This window comes from Felis catus, chromosome C1, assembly GCF_018350175.1.
Source record: "Felis catus isolate Fca126 chromosome C1, F.catus_Fca126_mat1.0, whole genome shotgun sequence".
NCBI classification, from domain to species: Eukaryota; Metazoa; Chordata; class Mammalia; order Carnivora; family Felidae; genus Felis; species Felis catus.
The window spans coordinates 58220687-58235423 of NC_058375.1; the positions used below are offsets into that span (position 1 = coordinate 58220687).

Consider the following 14737-nt stretch of genomic DNA (forward strand, 5'->3'; position numbering starts at 1 on the left):
TGGCACAAATGAGCAAGGGGCAGAGAGAGAGAGAGAGAGAATCCCAAGCACGGAGCCTGAAGCTGGGCTCAAAGTGCTCACCCGATGTGGGACTCGAACTCACAAACCGTGAGATCATGACCTGAGCTGAAGTCCGATGCCTAACCTATTATGCCACCCAGGCGCCCCAGTTGGTTGAATCTTAAAAGGAGATAGATCTGAACAAAGTCTAACAGCTAAGAGAGAAAAAGCAGTAAAGAAGAGAGTCTGAATATAAAAGAGAAATAGGGGGAGATTGATAGAGCAAGCTTTTTAAAAGAGATGGGAGGAAAACAGATCCATAGTACAAATGGAGAGATTATTCAAGCTAAAAAAAAAGAGAGGCACCACTTCCACTGAGACAGGAAAGATAAAGGAAAAGATGGGACTTGCAGCAAAAAAAAAGTCTGTATGGGGAGTGGTGAGTAATAGGGAGGTATTGTTTCAGATCATCTTTTTTTGAAGCAAGCTTCTTTTTATTATTATTATTATTTTAGAGACAAAGAGAGAGAATGCGAGTTGGGGAGAGGGGCAGAGGGAGAGAGAATCTTAAGTAGGCTCCATGCTCAGTGTGGAGCCTGATGTGGGGCTCGATCTCACAATCCTGGGATCATGACCTGAGTCGAAATCAAGAGTTGGATGCTCAATGGACTGAGCCACCCAGGTGCCCCCATGATTGTCTTTTTTTGGAACAAAGGAAGCAAAAATCATCTGCTTAGACTGTGGGAGGAAATAGTGGAAGAAGAATGGAACTGGTGAAAAGAGGTTCAATTTAGCCTTTGAGCAAAATGGAAGGAGAATAAAAAGAGATTTAAAGCTTTGGCTGATTTTGAAAACATACAATTGTCTTAACAACAATTTCTAAATTTTTTATAATTTTCCCCCTCAATTGTATTTTTTAGACTGAAGACAGAAACCCAGGACCCAGACCCAGGACCAGAGTTTTATAGGATTAATGCAAAAGAGGGACAAAAAGACAAAAGAGAGAAAGGTAAACAAATTCCTGAAAACTTTAAGTATACAAGCAAAAGACTGTCAATTCCTTGTTAAGAATGTGGTTCTAAACAGAGAAATGCCTGCAAAGAAGTATTGCAGACTCTTTTTTCCTTTTCACATAATAAGATTTTTCTTTTGCATACAAGTCTATATTGCATTGTGGGCATTTGGGGTTTGGGACTTAAATAGATGTGAATGCAGGGATAGTTTGAAACTGTCATATATTCAACCTGCCCACTACTTTAGTTTGTCACTGTGCCTCTTTAAATACAGCACCTACAAGGGAGTCCATTGCTTCAACTATTTTCTGGCTATAGAAAATTACAGTGGGATTTTAAGCAGAAATGCTCACATAATGATCCCTACCCACAGCTCAAACACACATCTCTTGATCACTTTAATTTTCAAATCATTTCTGCCTAAGGTCTTATCACTGGTTTCTTCAAGTAGATACTGGGTTCCCAGTGATTTTTCATCACAAAGGGAATCATAATGACATTTTGAAAACATACTTTAAAATCCATTTTAACCCTCAAAATGCTTACTTCCAGGTTGCGAAAGTTGAGAAGGTTATGTTTAATTTTTAGGAATTAAAGCATTATTTCTGAGAGAAAAGCATTTTGGCCTAATTATCGTGAAATGTGGTTTCAGTAATGTTGAATAAAAAAATAAAATATATCTGAGGGATTATATAAAGGTTATATTTATTATATATTATTTTTCTCTCCCACTGGAATGCAAACACTAAGAGAGACTTTGCTGTCTCTAACCCCTAGAAAAGCATCTGGCACATAGCAAGCACTGATTAAATATCTGCTGGCATATTAATGCCATCCAAACATAAAATGGGTGGTATGAAAGGTTTTCCTGAAGCTTAATGCTAAATATAAGTCTAAACTCCTAAAGAAACTTTTAATAGTCTCTTGTTCCCAGTTTTCTGATATACTTAAATAGTTAAATATGCACTACTATTGCATACAAAATGGGAGTTTACTATTTTTAAAGATCGTGCTTAAGATGAAATTAAGTTTAAACATTTAAGACTGAAAAATGAGGATTACTTTACCCATGAATACCGACTGCTGATCCCAGAAACATCCCCACTGTTCAGAAACTCAAGAGTCTGCTAAAACTTAGGGCTAAAATCCAGTCTCCCTATTTCCACGTTAAAAACATTATCACAGTGCATTGTAAGTTTACCCGCACCCCATTGTACGAAATACTCACATATCCCTTATATGTAAGTTAAATCCAGTAGAATTAGAAATGCACTGGGCACTTTATATAGTTGAAAACATGAATCTCAATCCGTATCATCACAGAAAAACTATAAAAACATAAGCAACTAGGAAATCATTTTCCTTCAAAAGCACATTTCTTATTAAATGTTAGTAAACGGTTTCATGTTTCTAACAGGCAATGAAATTACCTATTAGGAAATGTAAATTTTTCTCTTACCTAGTTTTACAGGAAAGCCTGGAGGAAGCTTCATCTGAACAAATTCTCTAAGCTTGTTAAAGTGCTTGAAGGGAGCTATTACTTCCAAAACATTCAATAATCTGAAAAATGGACGGAGAAAAAAAATGTTATCATTTTTCAAATTGATTTGTGTCCTTATGTTGTTTTATAACTATATGCATCAAACTCAGACAGTATTAACTTCTAGATGTTAAGGATGAGGAAATGTCACCTCCTTCATCCTCATGACTCTTTATTATTCTTTTTACTGTCAAAGTTCACAACTTTTACATTTGAATGTGAAGCTACAATTTCCATACTGTTTGACTTTAGATCTATACTTAAATGAACTCAAGGCTTACACCCATGTTCTTTCTGAAGTCTACACTTTCCTGAGTTCTTTACTTAGCCTCACTGTTTGAGTGCCTGTATTTCACTGTCAATTCTTTATGTGTGATGGGCTCTTATGTGCTTAGTATTCCTTGATTTCTTGCAGATTTCATAAATGAGTGTTCTGTTTTGCTAGAGGGCAATCTAGCTGGCATAAAATTTCAGCTTATGCTTCTTTCCCTCTGAATTACAATTTCATGATGTCTCCCAGGATTCAGTATTACACTAGTCATTAACTAGAACTTCTCCTTTCATCTTTTGGTTGGATGGATTTCATTTTTAAGTAGTAGTCTTTTCCTTTAAAAATTTTTTTTTAATGTTTATTTTTATTTTTGAGAGACAGAGTGTGAGTGGGGGAGAGGCAGAGAGAGAGACACACAAAATCCAAACGAGGCTCCAGGCTCTGAGCTGTCAACACAGAGCCCGATGTGGGGCTTGAACTCACAAATGGTGAAATCATGACCTGAGCTGAAGTCGGATGCTTAACCAACCGACTGAGCCACCCAGGGGCCCCTAGTAATAGTGTTTTTCTTTCAAAGTGGACCCATGGCTGCTATATTTCTTGAATTCTTCTGTGTTTTCTTCAACTGCCTTGATATGTAAATGACATCTTAGCCAGATACACTACCTGATCACACTTTCTTTGTCTCCGAAATGCCAGAGATGTGAAAAAATGTAAAGCCAGGTTTTTAACCTCTTTTTTGGATTTGTCAACAACTGAAGTCCAATAGTCTAATCGGGATAATTATTGTTACAATCATTATTGATTTTTCTCATTAGAACATAATACTATGTTACAAACTCAGGGTTTCCTTACAGAAAAAATGTCTTTTATCCTATTTTGAATACTATTTTGTTTACATTTTGGAGGCTCTCTATATAAGTGGATCACCAATAATCCTTATGTTGAACCCTCTTTATCCTCCATAAACGCTACTTCTCCAATTCCTTTAATCTCTTTTCATAAATTCATTATGAACTATCGAATTTTATTTTCCAGCCACATCTACTGTGTTCACTGTTGTTTCTAATGTATTTATTTTGCAACAGTGTTATTAGTGCTTAATTTATTTCCTTAGCTTTATAGTCTTTTTATTTCATTCTATTATCATCTCATCTTAGAATGATCCATTTCACTGATTTCACATTCCTTTTACGTTTTTCTTTTTAATTTCTTTTATGTTTATTTATTTCTGAGACAGAGAGAGACAGAGCATGAGTGGGGGAGGGGCAGAGAGTGAGGGAGACATAGAATCAGAAGCAGGCTCCAGGCTCCGAGCTGTCAGCACAGAGCCTGATGTAGGGCTCAAACTCACAAACTGTGAGATCATGACCTGAGCCGAAGTCGGTCGCTCAACCAACTGAGCCACCCAGGTACCTTTTACGTTTTTCTATAGCATTTATAAGGAATTTTCTTCTGTTCTTTGACCTATGTTATATTCTAGAATGAATTTTTTGTCTGGCTTTTATATGCTATGTTTCTTTTTTTCAGAAGGAATGGTTATAATGACCACATTTTATAAATACTAATGTACCTGTTTTTTTTCGCATATTAACAGTGAAATTGGGATAACTCCTAAAATTGATAGCATATTACAATTAGCCACATTTTCTTCCTTATTAGAACATAAAACTGGTGTATCCAGTTTTATGGGTCAACTGGATCCAAGACAGGATGAATTATGCAGATTTGTATGCATGGCTAATGCCCTTGCCACATCTGGGAAATATCAATCTCCCTCTCTGATCTATAGATTGAGGGCTATACATAGCTCATTCTATTTTTCTATATTTGGGTTATTGAGGAGTATGAGGCATGTATATCCTTGGTAAAAAAAATATGACTCTTTATTTCTTCTATGAGAATTATTTTTTAATATACTAGGCCAGTTTAGAAGGGGAAGGAAGTAAGGAGGAAAAAATAGCCTGCGGCTTCAACTTACCCCTTACTTTAGAGAGGAGGCTAAAGCTATAGTTCTGTCAGTCAGCTCTATCGACCCACCTCTCCCATTCCACCCATCTCTCCAAACTGTTTTTTTTTTAAATGAGCATCTGATAAGTACAGGTTTGAAAGGACATAGTCAAGATGTTCATTGCAGTATTGTTTACAATGGTGAAAAAGTACAATCAAAATGTTTATCAGTAGGGGTACAATAAAATAAAGGATAGTACATCAATACTACAAAATACCAAGGAAAGAAGAAAAAGACATAAAAATGTAATTATTGTGCAAATACGGAGATACACTCATTTTTATTTATTATTTATTTAATATAATTCATTGTCAAGTTAGCTAACATACAGTGTATGCAGTGTGCTCCTGGCTTTGGGAGTAGATTCCCATGATTCATCACTTGCATACAATACCCAGTGTTCATCGCAATAAGTGCCCTCCTTAATGCCCATCTCCCATTTTCCCCGTTCCCCCAACCCCCTACCCCCATGAACCCTCAGTTTGTTCTCTGTATTTAAGAGCCTCTTATGGTTTGCCTCCCTCTCCGTTTGTAACTTATTTTTCCTTCCCTTCCCCTATGGTCTTCTGTTAAGTTTCTCAAATCCCACATAGGAGTGACAACATATATCTTTTTCTGACTGCCTTATTTCACTTAGTATAATACGCTCTAGTTTCATCCACGTTGTTGCAAATGGCAAGATTTCATTCTTTTTCACCACCAAGTAGTGATCCGTTTTGTGTGTGTGTGTGTGTGTGTGTTATAGACACATACATATATGTGTGTGTATATATGTGTGTATATGTGTGTGTGTGTGTGTGTGTGTGTGTGTGTGTATAGATAGATATGTATGTGTACATATACCACATCTTCTTTACCCATTCATCAGTTTATGGACATCTGGCTCTTTCAAATTATTTGGCTATTGGTGATAGCGCTGCTATAAACATTAGGGTGCCCCTATGAATCAGCACTCCTGTATCCTCTGGATAAATTCTAGTACTGCTATTGCTGGGTCATAGGGTAATTCTATTTTTAATTTTTTGAGGAATTTCCACGTTGTTTTCTAGAGTGGCTGCACCAGTTTGCATTCCTACCAACAGTGCAAGAGGGTTCCCGTTTCTCCACATCCTCGCCAACATCTGTTGTTTCCTGAGTCATTAATTTTAGCCACTCTGACCGGTGTGAGATGGATCTCAAAGTGGTTGTGATTTGTATTTCCCTGATGATGCGGGATGTTGAGCATCTTTTCATGTGTCTGTTAGCCATCTGGGTATCTTCTTTGGAAAAGTGTCTATTCATGTCTTCTGCCCATTTCTTCACTGGATTATTTGTTTTTCAGGTGTTGAGACTGGTAGGTTCTGATACTAACCCTTTATCTGATAGGTCATTTGCAAATACCTTCTCCCATTCTGTTGGTTGCCTTTCAGTTGTGTTGATTCTTTCCTTTGCTGTGCAGAAGCTTTTTAACCTGATGAGGTCCCAATAGTTCATTTTTGCTTTTATTTCCCTTGCCTTTGGAGACATGTCAAGCAAGAAACTGCTACAGCTGAGGTCAGAGGCTGTTAGTCCGTTTTCTCCTCTAGGGTGTTGATGATTTCCTGTCTCACATTTAGGTCTTTCATCCATTTTGAGTTTACTTTTGTATATGATATAAGAAAGTGGTCCAGTTTCAATCTTCTGCATGTTGCTGTCCAATTCTCCCAGCATCATTTGCTAAAGAGACCATCTTTTTTCCATTGGACACTCCTTCCTGCTTTGTCAAAGATTAGTTGGCCATACACTTGTGGGTCCAATTCTGGGTTCTCTATTCTATTCCATTGGTCTGTGTGTCCGTTTTTGTGCCAATACCATACTGTCTTGATTACAGCTTTGTAGTAAGGAATGAATTGAAGCCCCAGGCTATTTTTTTTTCCTTCTTAGTTCCTTCTCCCTTCTAAACTTGCCTACTGTACACTCATTTTTAAAAGAAAAAACAAGGGGTGCCTGGGTGGCTCAGTCTGTTAAGCGTCCGACTTTGGCCCAGGTCATGATCTCATGGTTCATGGGTTTGAGCCCTGTGTTGGGCTCTGTGCTGACAGCTCAGAACCTGGAGCCTGCTTCTGATTCTGTCTCCCTCTCTCTCTGTTCCTCCCCTGCTTGCACTCTGTCTCTCTCTCTCTCAAAAATAAATACAAGATTTAAATAAAATAAACAAACAAACAAACAAACAAAACTGGGGCGCCTGGGTGGCTCAATCGGTTAAGTGTCTGACTTTGGCTCAGGTCATGATCTCACACTTCATGAGTTCAAACCCTACATTGGGCTCTGTGCTGACAGCTCAGAGCCTGGAGCCTGCTTCTGATTCTGTGTCTCCCTCTCCCTCTGTGCCTCCCTCCCTCACACTCAGTCTCTCTCTCTTTCAAAACTAAATAAACATTAAAAAAAATTTTTTTAAAGAAAAAAAGAAAAAAATAAATTAAAAAGCAAAACTCACAGAACAAAATGTAAACTATCCCTCAAGCTTATAAAGAATGCAAAAACACGCAGAAAAATCTAGACAAAACTACTCTAGTTATTCACCAATTAACTATTAGTGAAGTAGAAGTAAACTGTTATTTTTATTCTATAAACTTCCACCCTATTCGATTTTTTACAATAAACATATATTCATTTGCTACTTTTATAATTTAAAAACAATTTGAAAATGTATCTGGTTAAAGTAGTAAAAATGTTAATAATTTGTGAACCAGAAAATGTATATAAGGGTGACATAGTATCAAAGCAATGGCTATTTGCTTTTTCATTTCAAAGGCATCAAATGCAACACTCAGATGCAAATATCATTACAATCTTTAGGGTTTCACAGTTTCTTTCATAAACGTTTACAGTTTGTAACACACTTACGACTCAATTCCCAAGGGAAATTCCTGGCTCATGGCTATTGTAGCTTTAAACGTTTTCTTACTCTCTTTGCACACCAGTTCTCTACCCAGATGAGGAGCTCTAAAATGGGGGGAAAAAAATTAGGAAAACCTTTTCTACATGTTATCATCTTTCTATAAAGAATCTGTCATCTTCTAAGGACATCATTAATATTTTAATTTTTCTTACTCTGTGTAGAAATCAATTTAAATTATGTTAAAAGGACTTAAGACATATACAAGAAATGAGACAAGGGTAAAAAAAAGAAGAAACTAGCATAGTGAAAAGTTCAGAAAAATGATCAAACTCAACAAATTTCATATTGAATATAATTTCAATAACCACTATTTTTAGGAATAAATCAAATCACTAGAAAAAATAAACTTTAAAAATATTGTATATCTCTAAAATCACTTATCCAATTGAATCTCTTTTACTGTGTACACTTCTTAGCACTGACCAATAAGAAGAAAAAATAAAGAATTTTATATTAACTATAGACTATTATAAGATGGAAACATTTTGGAGAAGTTAGAAAAGTATAATAAAAAACCCTAAATAGAAAAAAAAAAAATCGTCATGACAACTTCTTCCTAATCGTGGAAGTAGGCAATATTTTATTTTCTCCACCAAAGGAATAATATTTTCTATAAACAACTGTACCTTCTTTGACACAGTTGGCCAGAAAAAAAAAATCTTTTTACTTATTCATTTAAAATAAACCACTTTAGGGCACCTGGGTGGCAGTTAAGCATCCGACTCTTGATTTCAGCTTAGTTCACAATTTCACGGTTCCTGAGATAGACCCCCAAGTCAGGCTCCATGCCAACAGCAGCTGACAGCAAAGGGCCTCCTTGAGAGTCTCTCTCTCCTTCTCTCTCTGCCCCTCCCCAGCTTGTATGCTCTCTCTCTCTCAAAATAAACTTTAAAAAAAAAATAAAATCATTTATTCACTCATCATCCTTTTATTCAATAAATATCTACTATATACAAACCATGTAAATGGTATTCTAGTAAGGATCAGTAATATAACATTTTGTAAATAATTTTCTTTAATGTTTATTTTATTTTTGAGAGAGAGAGAGAAAGAGAGAAAGTGAGCACAGGCAGGGGAGGGGCAGAGGCAGAGGGTACAGAGGATCCGAAGTGGGAGCCCAATGTGGAACTCGAACTGGCAAACCACAAGATGATGACCTGAGCCAAAGTCGGGTGCTCAACCAACTTAGCCACCCAGGTGCCCCAGGATCAGTAACAAAACATTAAGCAAAGTCTTTTGTAAGGATGATGAGAAAAAGTCTGGCACAGGCTAAAACAAAGAGATAAATGATAGGAGATGAGCTTAGAAAGGTAAAAAGTAGAAAAGCAGTGCATGGCTTTTCCCACCATGTAAAGTCTCAGCACAGTAACAGAATATAAAAGTTCACACATAATAGAAACACTCAAATAAGCAACTGTAGTGGGAAATTCCTCACATTATATTTTCTTTGAATGGCATCAGAAAGATGTGGGACAAAAGGAAACGGTGTTTGAGCATCAGGCAATATGAAAAACAATTCCATTCTGATCACACTTAATCGTATTTTTAAAAGAAAAAATAATTGCTTCAGACAAAACCATAATAGTAATTCTTTCTAAGATAATTTTACACCTGAATATTCATGTTTTTCCAAATTGTTCTTTCTAAAAACCAATGAACAAAATAAAACCAAAAGAAAAACAACAACAACAACCCTTACTTTCCAAAATAAAATAAAAAAAACTTACTTTCCATTTTCAGCAGATATATATTCTTCCCATGTAATAGTGTTCTGAGGAGGAGGGGTAAGGGACTGTCTTCGAACCGGCTGCCAAAAAATAAAAAGAAACAAAGAAAGAAGAGACAAAGAGAGGGAGAGGGGAAAGAAAAATGTCTTATTTTTAAAAATATAAAATAAAAACATAAAATAAACTATTTAAATTGCTAACGTACTTAAATTAAATCTCTTCAATATAATGCTTGAGGAAGTACTTCTGAGATAGTTCCATGGTGATTTAAGCTCCATCAGTAAGATTATTTTTTTTCCTAAATCTCAAATAAGACAAGTATCAAAGTAATAAAATCCATTCATTCAATGTTTTAATCATCTAAAATATTCCTGATATTATGCCAGATGTTGAACATGGGAACAAAAGAGAAATATAAAAACTAACCCTGACTTCAAGGAATTTACAATTCAGAGTTGGAAAGAAAAAAAAAAAAAACAAACATACAGACATAACAGTCAGAATTATAAAATATTACATGATTAAAGGCCAAATGAACTTACAAAAAACTGAGTAGTACTGAAGTTCAGAAAAAAGAACAACCTTCTATGGACAATAAATTGAGACTAGGAGATGGATGCTCAGATTTAAATGAAAACAAAATAAAAAGTATATTTTAGACAAGAAGAATCAATGATAAAAAAAAAAGTAGTTGATGTATTTGAACTGAAAAGGGAAGTTCAGAAGAGAGAGTAACAATAGTGATAAAGATCATATCAGTTTTTAAAACTTACATGTTGTCTTTGTTAAATATCAATTTGTATTACCACAGGATGGATTTGCAATAAGGACTAAGGGAGTGGCCGCAGAAATTGAAAACTGCCAAGACAAACTCATGGAGCAAAGGGCAATCAATGAAAGACTGATATAAATAACAAGATAAAGAGTTGACACTGGGAGAGGGTCCCATTCAGAGAAGTACCTTTCTTTCTGGATATTATGAGCATTAGATGTTAATAGGTAGGATATTAGAGCTGTTAAAATCAAGAATTTTGAAGACCGCAAACTGGGTTGGAATCCCAGCTCCACTGGTAGTTGTAGAAATTTGGGCAAGTTACATTCTCTTATGTCAATTTAACTCCCCTGCAAAATGGGAGATGACCACCTATCTTACAGTTAAGAATTCAAGGAGTTAATGTATAGAAAGAGCACACTGCCCAGAACAGAATAAAGTATTCAGTAAATAACAGTAACAGTTATATCCAGGGAAGTTTCTAGAGGGCAGTTACAAAAAGAAAAGGGAAGAAATCAGAGTTAAAGATATGGGAATTCTCTGACTAGATTAAAAAAAAAATTATATACATATATATATATATATATATATATATATATATATATATATATATAAATGAGAAAACAGAGGGTTGATGACTAAGTCCTAAAAATAACATGCATTGGTGGTTTTGGGGGGTGGTGGGAGAGACAGAAAGAAGCCAAATATTAATCAATACAGAAAAAAGAAAAATCAGAGCATCAACTTGTCAGAGAGGCCAAAAGACTGTTAAATACAATGATACAAAGACTTTTAAAGAGAAAGAAGCCTGAAAAGGGGCCATACATTTTGTTGGTCAGAAGTCATTGAGATCTCTGAATAGCATCAAAGGATGTCGTTAAAAAGGAAACTAACAGTGTCTGAACACAGGCAGTATGAAAGCTTTTCCATCTGTGAAAAGCTTACAAGAGACACACAGAAAGTAGGTTATCATCCAGAATAATGGGGGCTATGATTTAGGGATCTAAAGGAGGACATAAACTCACAGAGAAGGTGTTTCTGACTCAGACTGGAGTGGCCAAAGGTAAGTGCCAGCAATCATGGTTCCTGAGCAGTTGAGTCGAAAAGAAAGAGAACAAAATCACCAGTTGAAGGAGACTGAGGAAAGCACAATGGTGAGAAAAATGCGGTGTACTGGAAAACTGCAAGTGTAGTGTGTGTACTTAGTGGGAGTAGAGTATGTGAAGAGAAACTAGTAAGAAACAGGGATAAGGGAGCAAGACAGAAATGAGAAAAAGTAGTTTGTAAGGGTTTTGTGCACTGAGTAGATCTGTATTTTTCTCAGGAAGCAACAGACAAATATTTTGAACAATATGTTTTGTTTTGTTTTTTTTTTAACACACACATTTTGGAGCCAGACTGATTAAACCCTGTCTTCACCAATTACCAACTGAGTTTGGACAAATTATTCAACCTCTTTTGTCTCAGTTTAGTCAACTATATAACCTCACAAGGTTGTTGTGAGGATAAAAAAGGCTGGTTAAATATAAAGTACTTAAAACAGTGCCTGACACGTAGTAATTACTCTATACATTTTAGCTATTGAGCACAGGCATTACAAAGTTCAATCTATTTCAGGCAGAGCACTCTGGGAGCTGTGTGTAAGTTACAAAGCTATCTCTGTAATCCAAATGAGAAATGACAACAGCCTGCTGTTTCAAAATGGAAGGAGAAAAATAGATTCAAGAAATCTTCAACATTTTGTATTGATCAGACACAAGGGTAAGGAAAGCTAAAAGAAGTCTAAGGACAAATTTCATGTTGCTGGCTTGGGTAATGGTAGTGATAATGGTGCCATCACTCAAGACAGAGAAGACAGGCAGGAGTAACAAAATTGTTTGATCAGATTTAAATATACTAAATTTTAGATACTTTTGTTTATCCAAATGGAATTGATGGAAAGCACTAAAGATCTGGTGATTAGGAGAAAAGTCACAGTCCAAAGTATATTTTGGGTGAGAGTTACCAGTGTTTAAATGATAACAGAAGCATCATCAGATATGTATCCAACCAATGAGACATTAGAGACCACTAGTTGTCTACCTAGTGTCTATTCTCCCATTCTTTATTGTAAAATAAATACATACATACATAAATTAAATATATAAACAAACAAAACTCCCAAATTTTTCGCTACACATATGACTAACTAGATTAAAGACTTATTTTTCTAGCCATCCTAGCCAAGTGTTACCATGTTACTAAGTTCTAACCAATGGGATGTGAGCAGAGTGATGTGTGCAACTTCTGATTGGGTCCTCAAACAAAACAGGCAAGTCCTCTCCTTCCAAACTATTCCAAACTATTATTAGGAATTACTACTATTCCTGCTAGCTGCAATACTAAATACATAATAAATAATCTTAAACCATGTGGATGAGAGTCACATCTAAGAATAACAAAGAAAAAAGACAAAAAAAGAGTAGAGTAGGTCTGAGATTAACCCACAGAGCAGAGAAACCACACAAACTCAGATTTTTACAGAAGAAAAAAGTAATCAATACCAATTTAATACATGAAGTAGGACACTACACACAAAGCTGTGGTGTGTGGCAATGGCTTAGTACAATGACAAGCAGGCTTAAAAGGTAGTTAATGACCCTCATAAATATTGTGATATGAGGTAAAATAGTATCTTGTAGCATTGCAAAAGACAGACAGATATATGTTAACTAACAGAACCTGTAATTCTGGGGGAAAAGGCTAGAAAAACTTAAGACTGCTGCTCCAACACAGAAAAACAGCAAAAGCTAATCTCACCTCCATCTAAATTTCTAACTAAGTAGGCTATAATCAATTTCTCTTTGAACATTGCTTCAAATTTGTCTACTCTTGCTTCCAGTCTGGTTAATACTTATGTATATTTGGCTATAACTGGTTTTATACTTGTATATATACATGTATTATCATACATATATACATATTATCATAATAAAGACTCATTTGCCAGGCATGATTAGATAATGTGGCATGTCAGTTAAGTATATTTTTTCAGGTAATAAACTTCTCTAGGCAGTTCCTACTGTTTCTAATAAAATTCTTCCTAAACATTATACATTACCATCTTATAAAGAGACTGTAATAAATCTAATTTAACCTTTTACTGAGTACTTTACACCTCATCATGATATTAATTATTATATTTTAATAAGGTCTTTCTTAGTTTGTTTATTCTAATTGGTCCTTTGTGACAAACTGACACTTGGAGCTACATCCTTTAGTGTTCCCTCAGCACTGCTACCATAGCTATCTAATGAAAGAGGAAGACATGAAGGCTGCCACAGAATACCAGATGGTTTTCTAATGTTATTTCCCCAGGTGAGCAGGTTCTGTAACTGAAATGTTATCAAACCTTTCTTCATGATTAAATGCAAAAATTCAAATGCCTGTTTTCCTTGAAGCATATAAAAAATATTTTTAAATTTATTGCTAGGTTTGCCACTATTATATAGCAAAGGCTTCTGGAAGTTTAAGACGTTCATTTATTTTATATCTATGTATTCCTATTTAGATTTTATATACTTAAAAAATACATAAATAGTAATAGACTTTAACTCAATATTATATTTTAAATATTTATATATTTAAATATATAATATATAAATTATATACACACACATAATATATACATAGTTAGTACACAATAAATGCTTTTACCAATGACTCTGTATCTAAGGTATAAATGGAGAATTGTTCCCTCCTCCAACAATAACTGGTTAGAACAAAAAGGGAAAAAAGCACCAAAAACATAGGAGCAAGTACCCATGACTTAAGAATTTCTGAGCACTTAAGTTTTCCTATAAAAAATATTGTCAAGGGGCGCCTGCCTGGGTGGCTCAGTCGGTTAAGTGTCCGACTGTGAATCAGGTTATGATCTCGCAGTTCATGAGTTCAAGCCCTGCATCAGGCTGTCTGCAGTCAACAGAGAGCCCACTTCAGATCCTCTGTGTATCAAAAATATACACTAAATATGAAAAACATATCTGGAAAGGAGGGAGAGGAAGAAGAGGCATGGCAAACTAGTTAAATGGCAAACAATTCCCCTTAAATGCTATCTATAAGTTATTTCTTATGGAAATTAGAAAAAATTTATTTGCCTAAAAAAAAAAAGTAACTCAAAGCTATTCATTTACAACAAAGAATATAAATCTATTCTGAAAAAAATTAGACATTTATTTTTAAAAACTGAATTTCTATTAAAATGTGGCTTAAAAATATTATTTTCATGTTTTTTTTAAATAATAAGAATAATTATATTTATTTTCTAGGTTCTTGAAATTTTCAATAATGCTCCAAAGCCAAACATATTTTTTACTAATACGCCTTTTATGAACATAATTTTTTAAATACCACAATACTGATTTTTTTTTTTACTACATTTACCAACAGCATCTCTCCAGGATGGTATCTTAAGGTTCTGCCACTCCTCTTCCAACTTCAGCTT

General features: G+C 35.0%; 1 protein-coding gene and 1 long non-coding RNA gene across 4 annotated transcripts in view; one reads left to right on the plus strand and one right to left on the minus strand.

Moving 5' to 3' along the window:
- Positions 1 to 14737, minus strand: part of ANKRD13C (ankyrin repeat domain 13C) — a 91059-nt gene that overhangs the window by 5124 nt on the left and 71198 nt on the right. For 2 of the 3 annotated variants that reach the window (XM_045034769.1, XM_011284936.4), the window contains 3 exons: positions 9483 to 9562; positions 7701 to 7799; positions 2473 to 2573 (listed from right to left, as the gene is read on the minus strand). In XM_045034769.1, coding sequence (XP_044890704.1) covers positions 2473 to 2573; positions 7701 to 7799; positions 9483 to 9562 — 280 coding nt within the window. The remainder of the gene's footprint in view (positions 1 to 2472; positions 2574 to 7700; positions 7800 to 9482; positions 9563 to 14737) is intronic. The other variant, XM_019837227.3, reaches the window with a different exon arrangement.
- LOC123379342 lies at positions 614 to 10848 on the plus strand. The gene is made up of 2 exons (XR_006583715.1): positions 614 to 1009; positions 10294 to 10848. It is a non-coding gene; the product is annotated as an uncharacterized LOC123379342 (long non-coding RNA).